Genomic DNA, 14857 nt, shown 5'->3' on the forward strand with positions numbered 1-14857 from the left:
CAAAATCACATCGGGATCGAAATGAACAGAAGTTAATTACATTAATCTGGAATCGCCAGATAAAATCGAAATTCAAGTTAGTATACCGAGCGTATTTGAGAAAAGATTCATTCACACGTACGTAGAATCACGAGCTAACAAGAGAAGTCCGTAATTACACCTGGCATTATTGTATTGCCACCCGAGTACCGGTACTCAATATAGCGTACGGCAAAGATCGTATCCTTGACATTAACAATATATAATTTACAGACGCTGACGAATAATGACGACAGTCCACACATGCACAAAAAAGTTACAAGCAGTTTGGCCGCTGAGATGTGGGTCACATGGAGCAGCCCCAGATCTTCAAAAATTCAAAATGTTTTTTTATTCGAAATTTGAAACTGAAATCTTTGAAACATTTGCAACTTTTGAATTCTGATATGTAGGACCTGTTTAATGTGAGTGGTCTTACAGCTTTTACTATTAAAAACTGAAAGAAGAACACAGTTGAGAAACGAAACCTCCAATAGGAAATAAGCCAAATAAAATAATAATATTAATGATAATAATAATAAATAAGAGCCTTCAATTGTGATGCGAGTTAGAGTGAAGAAGAATCTTAATTACTATTGAATAATTAAACATAAATAAATAATATATAATTCTATAAATTAATAACTGGAAACAATGACTTGATATGACGGAGTTTTTATCGCACAGGAAAGGCAGGCTGGTTAGTGGTTAACATCTCCCACATTAAAGATGAATTTAAAGGAAGTGCTTATCACTCTTACTGAGAGAACCCTTAATAACAAATAACTAATAGAGTGCCTTGAGTGCCTTCCCATTGACATATAAAGCTTCAAGAAAAACTTATAAGTATGTAGAAATTCGAACTGTTTAGAACGATTTTATAAAATCATTACAACTTATTTAGAAGGCCCGTCTATCAATCAATGGGCGTCTGCATTATAACTCGACACGAAGAACAGACCACGTAAGAAAATTCAACTTAAATACCGTCGCCGTAGCAGGAACCTATAACCGTATAATAGCACCTGTATGTGAACTACCAACACTAATGACTAAATATTCCAAAGTCCTCAGGCCTCAGGCAAATCAATGGGTCATACTGTCCAAATATTGACACACTTTCTCATCGTAGAACTGATACGCCATTTTAATACCAAACTTGGTCAGGATGACACATACAAGGACAAAAAGTACATCGCTATTTGTATAAATTTTTGATCATTTCTCGGGGGGCAAGCCCAGTCAAGTCTTCAGCTTGAAACAAAGCCACTGAAGAAAATGTGCATCCTCTTCTTTCAGGCCATTCTTCCGGCTGCGTACTTATATATTAGAGGGAATGTGCCATGATGTGCCACATTAAATACATTTAATGTATATTTCAATACATAATAAAATCATTTAAATACATGTTTAATAATGACATGAAGTACTGACATAAGTGGAAAGAGTATTTGCATGTTGAGCATAATTCTGGTAGAATTTCTTTATATTTTAATTTGTTAACACACCACTTGTTATCATTAAGCAAAGATTATGTAGAACTATTTTCCAGACCAAAAATTTACAACGAAAATGAACTGTATTTAGCAATCAAACAGAATTTGAAGCATCTACCTCAAATAAGTTCATTTTGCATAGCCTTGTTAAAAAGAAGTCTTGCTTCATCAGCGTCCACATGCTAGCCATTCATTATTGTGTCTCTCGACATGTATATGGCTCATAAATGTAGTAGTATGACAGTTGGACAACCTTATACATTAACATAACTGTCCGTGTGTGTTAAATATTCATCAAGCTCGCTAAGAAACCTCTACACGTGATTAAAAACACAAATATAACGAAAAAAAAATTACACACAATAGTGTATAATGGCGTCTTGATACTTAGCAATAAGCCTTACAAGAGACACCGGTTATCAGTAAATAATGGAGTGTCGAAGGCTCATCTCGAGGGTCCAATCTTCATGTTCATCATCACGTGAGTACCCACATAAAGAATAGGAAATATGGAAATATAGCTCGATTCATAATACAAGTGACAAAACTTAATTTAAATTGCTGAACTTGCTATCAAGCAATGATAAGGGTGACAAAGAAACATCCATTTATGCCAATTATTCTGACCAATTTAGTAGAAAACTTGGAATAAAAAACTCGCATATTTGTATGTCATGAATAAGTGTGGGTATAATGCCAATACGTGCCACTCATAAATATGAATGGGTCACGTTGTCATAGTAGCACATTCTGCATATATATTACTAATAAGTCCTTCAGCCGCCTAAAACTGGGTTGAAATGGGTCATATAAAAAGGGCAAGAAGTGCATCGCTATTTGGACAAAGTCTCAATTTTTCTGAGTGTAACGTAAACTCGAGTATCCAGGACCAAGTGTTCAGGGGCCATACTTTCAAAATTCGCTAAGTGAACGTAAGTATACTCAAGATATATTTTCTAGTCTATGATTGGTGGATTTTGATTGAAAGGCCGTCAATGATTGGCTAATGAACTTACGATCTCTCAACTTTTTTTTTTGAAAGTATAGGCTCAGGAGTAGGAAAATACGCATGACGATTTCCTTCCCGTGCTAAACTTTTCGTGATGCAAATTGGAACGCAATTTCCATTTCATTTCATATTGGCAATTCTGGAAGCAACTTATGGATCCAGCGTCGCTCCAAGGTAAATGAACTGCAAAGGATTCACGGAAAGTTTTACGCACTTGCAATCAAATTTTGTTTTCTCATAACAAAATTGACATTTTGGCGAAATTAAACAGAAATAAAAATACTTCAGAATAAGCAGTCGATTAACTCTAATGAAATTTAGAACTTAGTTGATTTGTACTCTTAACGAGATTCAATAGCAAAACAATTTAAAGTTCTTTGAGAAAAAAATTAATTTGATTAAACTGTTTCGGCATGAACAACAAGAAGTGAACGAATGAAGTTTTTTTATAAACATTATAATCTGTCATAACATTCCTGGCAAAACGTAAACAAAAAATCAGGCATTTATGCTGGCAAGTTTGAGTTATTTCATGTATTCTGTCACATAAATATTCATCTAATAATATAAACGGATTATTTCACGAAATATTTCTACCATAATATTCTCATTGAGTAAGATCAACTCGCTATTTTAAAGCATTGCAAGCAAATCATCATTATTATTATCATCAGTAAACCTTATTATTAATTTTACAACTCAAAATTAAAACGATTCACAATTAATGTATCCAGGGACTTGAATTTGATCAACACTAACATTTTTATTTGAAGTTAAGAAACCTGAAGCACACTTCACCATTAATCCAAACCAAACGCAATATAAAAAACTATTGTCCATTTGATTCTATACTTTGTGAAATGTGAATGAATCAAAATTTAAAGAATTTAATTCGGAATCACATAATTTAATAAAAAAAATATTAAATTCAATTAATTTAAAACAGGTAAGCCACAGCAGCAGCCACCGTATAAAGAATAGAAATAATTCGACCATATGATTAGGACAAGGTTTGACTCGAGTTTCCATCACCTGCCTGCCGAAGATATAGCGCTGTCAGATCCAAGACATAACTTATTCTAAAGCATTTGCACGGTCACGACCAAACTACACTTAATAGAACGAGTGGTCATCCTACAACTTCAGATAAAACTATAATGCACCACTAATAATACAACTTACCATGCCCTTCATGCGAGAACATAATTATAACATAAATTACCAGGAATTTAAAAGCAAAGAAAATAGCCAAAATTTTCATCATTTCTCATAAGAGAAAACGTTTCGGAGTCCAGCTCCATCGTCAGTTCAAAACCTAGAACACAGGTACAAGCAATTAGTAACCTAAAATTCACATTCAAACAATTCACCTAAACTTGAGGACATTAGAACTAAAATCGAAGATAACAGAAATAAAAATGAGATGACATGTAGAGAAAGTACTATCTATTTACAATTTGTAGAGGTCGCCCCTTTCGACGCGACTTGTTGAATAAAGTTGGTGCTGTGGTTAATAGTAATACTCGTTATCAAGATTTATTATATGGCTCATGATTATCGATTTTTTCACCATATCATCTTGCTTAGCTTTCGATGTATGTAACGTATGTCGTCATCAAGACGAAAACATTGAATGATTCGCAGCTGAGTACAGCGTTGCAACAAATAATTACAATAATGACTGATTATTCGATTCTGCAGCCCCTTTAATAACCTTCGATGATCTCTAATAAAGACAATGGTTAAATAACAAAACAACAACAAGCCTTAATTCTTCTTACCAAGTTCTTGGTGCAGTTCTCATATGCCGTGCCAGTGAAATTCTTGACGTTCTCGAGCCTAATATTTATAACTATCTCATTTTCAAACAGTGATCGTGATATCGAACTAATATCATCCAAAAGTTTTTATAGTCACTCGAATAGGTTATAATAAATAAGAACAATATCATGAAAATATAATATATATCATGAAATAGTTTGTCTCGTCGATATAGCGAGGCCATGCAGCCATTCCCGTGATTCTGTTCATAAAGGAAGGTATACACTGTTAGAAAAATTACCGTTAACGGTATTACCGTCGTTTCAGTGGCCGGTCGGCACGTGAAAAGAAACACCGTGTTGCCGTTTTTATTCTAATTTAACACTAGAAATCCGTAAAACATCTGATAAAAACGGCGAAACAGTTTATTTTCATGGGGCGACCGGCCACTAGAACGCCAGTGGGACCGTTTTTTCACCGTTTTTCTAACAGTGTACGTGGTATGTTGCTTCAAGCTGCTCTCAGACAACTCAGTTCATTACAGAAGATATTTGCAATAACAGCTTCATAGTTTATTGTCACTTCACTGCATACCGCTGTCTAGGACTAGGGAAAAAACTAAAGCCACACTCATCTTATTTACGGATACCTTGCAACCCTTTAACTCAAACCGTGTAACCTGTCTTACGTAATCTCATGCGAGAAACATCCGAGGTTATTTAAATGTTTTGAAAATTATTTTTAAAATACAATTAGAAACGCAGAACATTATCAGTTGCGGCTTTTTAATTATAAGAATACATGTAATATTTTCACAGTTATAATCGCCGAATTTTTTCGAAGGCCCAGACAACATTTTCACAGTTATTAATCTAGATTCATTTTTTTTGAAGAACTAAAACCGAGAGTATCTAAGTCTCGCTCACGATAATATATTGTTTGTTGCTACTAATTCTGCTGAATCCATTAAAAATTCAGTAAATTAAAAAGAATACATGAATTTTGTAACAAGCCCTGGCTAAAATGAAGATTTGAAGCCCTTGCTAAAATGAACAAAATTAGGTCTTAATAAATGCAAATGGTCGGTAATTCATCGAGAAATCAAAAGAACGTTGAACACAGCAGCGGAATGAGAGGCAGGCGGAGATCACGTTCAGTGAGTGAATGAATTCAGAACAGAAGCACATTCATTGAACGCAGCTGGCGCAACGCTGCAAACTATACAACCAATCACACGATTCAATTGAAAGAAAACACGCCGGGGGCGCGAACGGAAAAAATGTGCCTCATAAATAATGCAAATTCAATACAAACGTCAGAGTTTTGATTCAACGTTGAATGACGAGCTCAAATTATACTTATTATAAAAATGTTTCAATCAAATCAAATTCTCTTACCATCAACACTCAACCTCAACGTACGCAGTGCTGATAGAGGGATTCATGTACACAAGGATTCAAGGTATACTAGTTCTAATCAGTAGCATTTAACAAAGCGGTGGTAGGCACTTAAGTAAACAGATATCCCCTTAATTAGTTGATGCAATACTAGTAGTGGCATGCACGATGAACACATACTCGGCTTCATCTCCTGTAGATCGTCTCCGTTCATATTATCTTTGTATCTTTCTCTATTACGTATCACGCTTGAACCAGTGAAGCGATACCGACAACGTTGTGTGGCTAGTAGGTGAACGTTTCTCATCGATAAAAACGTTCAGCAGGTGAACGAGCAGGTAAACTTTTGAGTCCTTTATTTACTAAGAGCAAGATGTCATGAAAGTCTTTCAGCAACAGCCTGATGATAACAGTGAGCCGGAGAATACAGAGACTTCAAGGAATGAGGCAATAGGTCAAATCTACTCTTATACCAGACTACAAAAAAAAACGAATACCTTTCACTTAGCAGAAGAGCGCATTTAGATATATATCAATGTCACCCTTTAGCCTGATCGTATCAGTGCTGATGCAAAAAACGCGACCAATTTATCAACCAATATTTATAGGAAAAGTGGAATCTTAGTTAGAGAATTCTTCGGTACGCCACGTACACTCGGGCTAACAGGTATAGGAGGTGGACATGGGATCGGTGAAGAGGGAGAAAGCAGCACAGCGATCGCGCACACAAAGGTTAAAGGTTAAACTGAAGCACCAAACACTCTCCAAACCAGTATAAGAACTACGATATGAAGCCCCAATGTTGTCAGATGTGATTAATGTCAGACGGCAGATGATCTTAGGGAGACTTTGAATAATATTGGTCAACGTGATTTTGATTATCTTGACATGTCATAGCACGAGCGTCGATGACGCGGTATGCTTGCTACTGAAATATAAATACCCACGCTTTTTTCCAGGATATAACAGATAATAACTAATTTCAAAGGCTTCGTATAAAAAATTAACAACTCCTTGACAAGAAAAAACTGTGGTTCTCACACACTTTTACCACTCGGCTAAAGAAAAATCAAGTTATCTCAAAAAGCAAGTTCATGGAAGTCTTTCAGCAACAGCCTGATGACAACAGTGCGCCAGAGAATACAGAGACTTAAAAAGAAAATCGATACTTCAATTTGACCTCAAGGCGCAGAATTTTCAGGACCAAAATACGTGACCCGCAACGATCAGGGTAACTTGAAGTCGTTTATTCTGGCGGGAGCTACACTTGCTGCAAGCGATGGAACGCCAAGCTCTAGCTATAGGGGCGACCCCTTTCGACCGAATGGGCGATTTTAGATTCACGATTTGGCTTCAAGTGCAAAAATTTAATGGTAATAGTTGAATATATTGGATAATTCAACTCTACTAATTGAAATTTACTATGTGCAGTGCTCAATAAGTCAACTAATCGTGTTACACGTTTATGCAAGTAAAAACGTTACATCAATTTTGAGACTATTGGCAGGGATCAGAAATCTATATCACTATCTTGGCACGAAAATTTCAGCCCCTTTTAAAGTCGATCAACTCTTCTGTACCGTAATGAAAATTTCGTCAGATCGTCTGACCGTATTGAGACTAATGAAAGCATAGTAAAATATATTTATCAGTCTTAAACCCATCCAGAAAGTTTTGGCGAACTTTTACAAACAAAACTTTAGACTATACACAGTTGCGGTCTTGTAAATATGAAACCCACCAAAAACATCTCCCGTAATCGGCATCCCCGTAATCGGACGGTCATGATCACATCAAAAGTTACATTCAGACAGAACAAAAGCTGTACTTCCTAAACTCGCTCAGGTACACGTATATAGCGGCTAATCAACTGCACGTATAGCAGCCGATTTCTCGTATGCGATTGGTGGGTTTAACTTGAAAAACTGCCAGTGATTGCTTGATGGAGCTACAAACGCTCAACTTTTTCTGACGGTATGGCTCCAAACCTGAGCCCAGACATGTTTAACTAACTACATTCGATATTGCGGCCCTAAATCTATGCTCAGACATGACATCTTTAACTATTTTGATAGTACGGCCCCAGGCCTGGTCTCAGTTTAACTATATTTGATAGTACGGCCCCAGACCCGGTCTCAGTTTAACTATATTTGATAATACGGCATAAGACCTGATCTCAGACATGTTTAACTATATATTTGATAGTACGGCCCCAGGCCTTATCTCAGTTTAACTCTATGTGATAGTACGGCCCCAGGCCTCATCTCAGTTTAACTATATTTGATAATACGGCATAAGACCTGATCTCAGACATGTTTAACTATATATTTGATAGTACGGCCCCAGGCCTCATCTCAGTTTAACTCTATTTGATAGCACGGCCCCAGACCTGGTCTCAGACATGTAAGTAGGTTTCATGCTAAAGGTCGAGGCAGCGGCAACGTGCAGCCCATCAAGGCCAGGGGAGCGCCGCCCCGCCGACCTGACGACGGCTTACGAAATATTCTCTTCAATGCCGGGATGTTGAAATCCGCGCTAACTTTCTCCAACTATAGGAGCTAAAGAGAAACTTTTCTTATGAATAGCCAACACGTTGACTTGAGGACATAGAATAAATTTTAATCGAATGAATTTATATAGTTTTGGACACCACCTAGTATTTGTGTCGACTTCAGTCCAGTTTTTCTAGACATGTTCCGCGTTGCCTGGTGTGGAAATACAGTATGGTTCTTCTCAGACTTATTCCAGGTAATAACATGAGCGTTTAAAATTAAATGAAGAAAAAAGACCATCAGGCGAGTCATTTGCAAAAGAATTTTATTCCCATGACATACAGAGAATTCATTATTGAACGTCAAACGAATTTAATTAAGGTAGAACAAGTCAAATAACATGAAATGACGTTAAAATCATTAAAATCTCTTCTATGCAACTCCTCATACATTAAATTAGACAGTTGCTGGTTGCTACTGAAAGTGACCGCTTTTTTCGGAAAGGTAATGCTAATCAAATTGCCTTTGTATTAAAGGGAGCTCGCTTCCGGCCAGCGAAAAATCTTTCCAGAGGGACTCTCAAAATTCTGTGTGATGAGTATCAATGATACTCTTTACGGACAAGATAACATTAGTTTTGGGTTTTTTAGCGTAATTTAGGCGGTATTATTGATACTTAAATTCACGAATTCTGTCGTTCTCATCGTGATGTAGTTAGTGTACGTTGCACCGTCAAGATACGAGATACAAGTAAATAATAAAGGCATCGCTAATTAGTCCCTTGGTCGCAAATCAACCGTCAATCGACCTGCACCAATTTTGACCTGACTACATGCCTTTAAAAATAAAATGTCATTAGAATATAATTGCTGAAAATCAACTACATGCCTTTAATTATGAAATGTATTTTGAATATAATTACTAGCACGAAAAAAATTTCTGGCCTTAGGCCTGAGAAACGAGGACGTTTGTTTTACCAATCAGGAAAATTATCGGTTCATTTTCATGAGCCTAGGGCTCGTCCAAACAATACTTGTACGATTAATTATTGGAAAATTTAGCTTTGTAGTAAAAGCAGCATCGAGCGCAGGCAGGGAGAGAGAGTGAAGGGTTAGCAGAAGAGGAGTCAACTGTTATCATCAGCTGCCTCGTATCTCGAGAGAAAAAAAAAATCCTCGTAGAAACAACATGAGAAACAGTAGAACCACAGACGATAATATCCGGCACTATATATTGAAGTAAATAAGGTCATAACTTGACCCATATAAGCGATATCTTGGAGTATTCATTCAGTTTGTTGGTTAACCACCATAACTAGCGAGCACTTCAACTTTCAGCGCAGTTCGACTTTAAATTCACATGCTAACACTTTACCCGCAACCAGAACGCTCAACATAAACAAGACATGACAGCAGAATTTTTATGATGTACGCGTTATAAATTATTATTAAATAGATGGAGCTTTTCCATCTTAATTGTTTTATAAGATTAAGATTAAATATATACATTTTACATGTTGAAGAAATTACCCGATATCTTGTTATTTTCGCTAAATGCATTTCTCAGCGCCACGAATTCACTGTTCAATGTCGGATTTATCTCAGAATGAAATTTATTAAAATCATCGATTTATAAAAAAAATATTCACGTTAGTGTAGGTGGTCATAAAAAATATACATATTAGAGATATTTCAAAATGCGATGTGAAAAGATGTGTAAATGCGCCAGTCTAAATAGAAAACATTGCCAACAAATGAAGCGACAGGTTCTTCTTCTTTAAACGACTCTAGAATAGACGAAATAAATCAAATGATTTTTTGGTGCAAAGATAAGTTTTAGGATTACTCATAAATTCCCTTACTCTCTCAATTTACAGGCATATATAATACGTTCTTAATAAATCACTTTCAGTGGAAAAACCTGCAAGATAAGATTTATTATTATCATGTTATAAGGCAGGATTCTAGCATTTAGAGTTGCTTTCAAGCCCAGCCAGATGACTAAGCATTATATATAGATTAAAAGGTTATCTCTAAGCCCCTGTTATCTACGCTCAAGAATAGTTATATATTTTCATATGCGGTTCCACAATAATTTTCAACAACTGGACGGAAGCGTTAATAAAAACGTTACGAATTTACTATACAAATATTACTGTAAGTTCCATCAAAAGCGAAAACATACACAAATACAGAATTTCGAACTATAGAAAAAAACTAACACATTCATCAATATTTTCATGGATCTAGAACTACACAGCTCCCTACAAGTAAGGACACATTTGTATGTCGACTCGAGCAAACTTCTCGAGAATTCATTAACACAAGAGACTTGTAAAACAGGACGATGGATTCGACGCTGAATGCAGATCGTTCATGACATACTTACTTGACATACTTACGATGACTCATTAAAAAAACGACGTAGGATTCGAGAATTTACGACAATTTAAATCAATCAATTACATTTTTGCAGACAAATCACTCAATTACATTTTTGCAGACACATGTTGCTCGCGCTCGTAGTGGAACATGTTCATAATTTTCACTGAAGTTGTTTGGCAACTAGTATTTATTAACGACCAAAAACGAGGTCAGTGGTGACTGAATCAGTATTGTTACTTGTTCCATCACAATATTTCCATTCACGGTCGTCTAACGCAAAGATTCTTGTACTTATTGTTAGCCGCGTCCAAAACATTTATAATAATAAAACTTCATCACAGTTAAAATTTTCGGCAACTCGCATAAAAAAGGATGGTATACATCTGTTTGCCGAAGAGGTACATTGACCGGTTCACGCTATTTATCATCGTAAATTTGGGCTCAACGGTCAACATGAATTAATTTACGCTTCAAACTCTTGATATTTGAGTCATTCATACACATTAACTATATTCCCCTTGTGTACAGGATCGTGCAAACTACATAGTTAAGAGAACTTCCTCTACGGAAATCGGCAGACCGAGCACAAGCCACCTCAGTGCCACCACCCCCACCACAGTGCCACCGCCCCCACCTCAGTGCCACCGCCCCCAGCTCAGTGCCACTGTCCATTGACAGCGCCAGCTTGAACTCTCAAATGTCAGACAGACAGCAGGCTTCGTTCAACAGACGAGCAGCTTCATGAACAACCTCCTGAGCTCCACAGAAGGAGAGTGTGTAGAGGCTCTGTTCATGCTAAGAAAGATGCCAGCAGTGTGCTATGGCCTATGTATTCGTCTTTCTCGGTCAGCGGAAATAAAGTTATGAAGTATTTAACTAACCTGAATGAATGCCAGTAACTTTAACTATGAATAACTTTTCTTAGAACTGGCTGTATATCAGCATTAAAATATCATTTATGGATGTCAAACAGCATTGGCATAAAAACTTCTTGTGCGAGAGAACATTCCCCAATATTAATTTCCGTAGGGGAAAATTTTCAGCAAGTTTAGCAATTCAAGCATTTTTCAAAAAACCAAGGTACATTGTAAGAAATATATAATAATCACAAAGTTATCAATTATAGAGCTCACTAAATGGAGCATAGCTTAATCCTTCAGCAACCACATTCTACCACATTACATCCACACCACATTGCTGAAATTTATTCATTGAAAAAATTGACAGGTGAAACTCCACCTGGTCATAGCACAGCCTGAAATCAAAGATGCAATGATGCATGATGTATTTGTTCTATCAGATGAAAGAGTTTGATGCATAAAGAAATATGGCAGTTAGAGAGGCAACATATAGGTATAGCTAGATGCTAGGCGTAATTATTTAATATCAGTAAGATAATGCACCAGTATAAAACATATCTCAACATTACATTTCTCCTAAAAGTAAATTGCATGACTAATATACATACTTGTTGTCAAATGAGATAAAGTATAGAGATACTGTTAGTTCAGGGGGAAAATCAAAGTTAAAATTCCACATATATTATATAATAAACATTTCTTCACATTACAAACTTCATTGAAGTTGAATAATTCTACTAGATCCATATAGAAACTCAAAAAACAAGAACCACCAATAGAGGCTAACAATGAAGCTATTTTTTAGCTATAAGGCAATACATTTCTCTAAGATTTAACTAATTGATAATGTGCTTAACATTTATAGTTGAGCTATAGGATTCATCTTGCCTGAGTGCAATGTCTACATATACTTAAGACAATTCAAGAATAATGATATATATAATGTCAAATGAGCCAATCAATACAAATAGAAGTGAAAGATCAAGATAGACAGTCTCCAGTTTCCCACTACAATGTTAAATTAAATTGATATCACAATTTTCTTCTTAAGAGGTCCAGTTGATGTTATTTATCATTTTCATTTTCAAAACAAATTAATACACTCATAAAAATGAGATAGACTTCATCCAAATATCAATGCACTTTTTGCCATTGAGTCATTGTGACCCAGTATGGCCCACTGAAAAGACATCAGTGCTAAGTAGCTCTCTGCTCATGCTGTGAGTAAGAATATGTCACTATTTAGACCTAGTAATGCTATGAATTTGTGTAAAAAAATCCCAAATAACATGTAAAAATAATATATAATATGTATTATATTATAATAATATAATGTACATTATTATAATAATATCCATAGTAATATGATGTTCTCCTTTGGTTCTCATCTCTTCAGAGATACCAAAGATAGTTGACAAATACCAGCATGTTTGGCTCACAATAAGCATTTATTTATGGAGATAAAAGAAATACTCTGAATAATAATAATAGCTCATTATAACTGTAATTGTAAAATAACAAAGTTTCTTTTAAATTTTTCTAAACAGAAATCACATGGCCATAAAATGTAACCACTTATTTGGCACAATTAAGAATAATCCTTGATCAACTTTAACCCTATTTACCTACTTATGATAGTTAAAACATTAATACACTCACATTTTCCTCACACATATATGGTTTACCTTACTTTGTCATTATTTACATAGTACCTATTTTGCCTTATGGTGAGCACAGAAAAAGTGTGTACAATTTACTGCCTAACTATACATATATATATATATATATATTCAATTATTAGAGATATAGGTTGTGCCATTGTAGTCATATAGAGCTCATCCCCTTATATCCAGTCTCATCTAGGTACCTACTACAGACTACTAATTGCAGTTGAACCTGAAAGAAACAAAGTTCTATGACTATATATAGGCCTAGTCATCTTAATTCAAGAGGACAAAAACTAGCATAGGCGGGAGCCCTAGTGATAAACAAGAGATATTTGGGAACCAATTTATTTCTTATATCCTGATCTACTTCAAGATTTCATTCAATAGTTCATATAAATTATATTTTTCATGCTGTTATTAATGATACTTGCTGGGCTACATATCATATGACCCAATCCCAATTCCAATAGCTGTAGCCTGTAGGTATGGCATTGGCAGGTCAAAAAAATAAAGTCTGTTTGCCACAATGAATTTATGACACTGACCAGTGAGCATTCACTCAGAAATCACTGATATCTTTTTCTCCTTTTCACATCAAAATGAAAATAATAGTGGTGAATGATGATACAAAAACTTTCTTGTTTGAATAATCATGAGAATGAGGAAACCCCTAACGGCCTAACCTGTCATGAAAAAATTTCAGAAGTTATATTTCAACTAAATCTGTTTAATAGATCGTTTATATTGGAGGCCGGCAACCTATGAACTTTGGCGACATTTGTGTTAGTGCCATTGCAAGCGCAAGGTCTCGATGGAAGTTGGGAAACTGCCTTGACTTTGAGCTGCTATGGACACTGTAAGTCTATGTTCGGTGGAATGTGGATAACTTGAACTTTGATGTATAAAAAATCTTAGGAAATGCATATATACAGTTAAATAAGGTACTAAAACAAACAACAATCGCGTTATCATTATGACGCCGGTAGTCGCCTATCGAGAAATCTTCGAGAACGCGTCAGCTCTGTCTCAGACAAACGTCGGCAGCTGCTCAGCTGTTGTTTCTGTGGGACTGTGGAGCTAGGAGATTATTCTTTAACCCGCTTTTCATTTTTTACATAAAATACCACATTAAAGAGCTATACAGGGCCTTACCTTTTCTGCACTGCCAACCGCTTTTGAAAGTGGTGGTTCGTCGGCATCTGTGAGAGGCAATTTTGCCATTTTCTCAGAAAGCTCGGCTTCTTTCGCCTTGTCAGACATGCTTACGATCGATGCACAACCTCACCACGTAAGGGCAAACGCCAAACTAAGGCACTGTCTTTGAAATCTGAATGAAGCGTCGTGCTGAGACGTTGTCAGAAAAAGTACATAGGATTTACGAAAGTTAGTGAGTATAAGCTAACATTGTGATTAATGATGAAGGTACATTACATTATAACGAACAATTTAAGCGCTACAAGAACGTTATATTCAAAGTTAGTTGTTACTCCATAACAATTCGTAGGCGAAAACAATTGTATTCCCTAGCTGATTTCTTATAGTTAGTCCTAAATCAGGAGAAGAATACATATGTAATCGGCTTTCATCTCAATTTTTTACAGAATAAAACTACATACGCACGTGGACATGGTGACCATAAAGTATACGTTAAAGTTGATGAACAGCTAAGGTAGTATAGTTGATGAAGTATCAGAAGGAAGAGGCGATTCCGTCGTCGGTCAAGGGCAACGAACGCGTAAAAACTGTCTCAAAAAGTAAAATACTACCTGAAGG

The 14857-nt window shown here is 35.9% G+C and overlaps 1 protein-coding gene across 2 annotated transcripts in view; it reads right to left on the reverse strand.

Annotated features, from left to right (window-relative positions):
• Nucleotides 1-14391, reverse strand: part of LOC108677916 (S-adenosylhomocysteine hydrolase-like protein 1) — a 121169-nt gene extending 106778 nt beyond the window's left edge. For both annotated transcript variants that reach the window (XM_047881405.1, XM_047881408.1), the window contains exon 1: nt 14237-14391. In XM_047881405.1, coding sequence (XP_047737361.1) covers nt 14237-14344 — 108 coding nt within the window. In that variant the 5' untranslated portion in view covers nt 14345-14391. The remainder of the gene's footprint in view (nt 1-14236) is intronic.
• Between the last annotated feature and the right edge of the window lie 466 nt (nt 14392-14857).

Source organism: Hyalella azteca, unplaced genomic scaffold (genome assembly GCF_000764305.2).
Source record: "Hyalella azteca isolate HAZT.00-mixed unplaced genomic scaffold, Hazt_2.0.2 contig1034, whole genome shotgun sequence".
Taxonomy (NCBI): Eukaryota; Metazoa; Arthropoda; class Malacostraca; order Amphipoda; family Hyalellidae; genus Hyalella; species Hyalella azteca.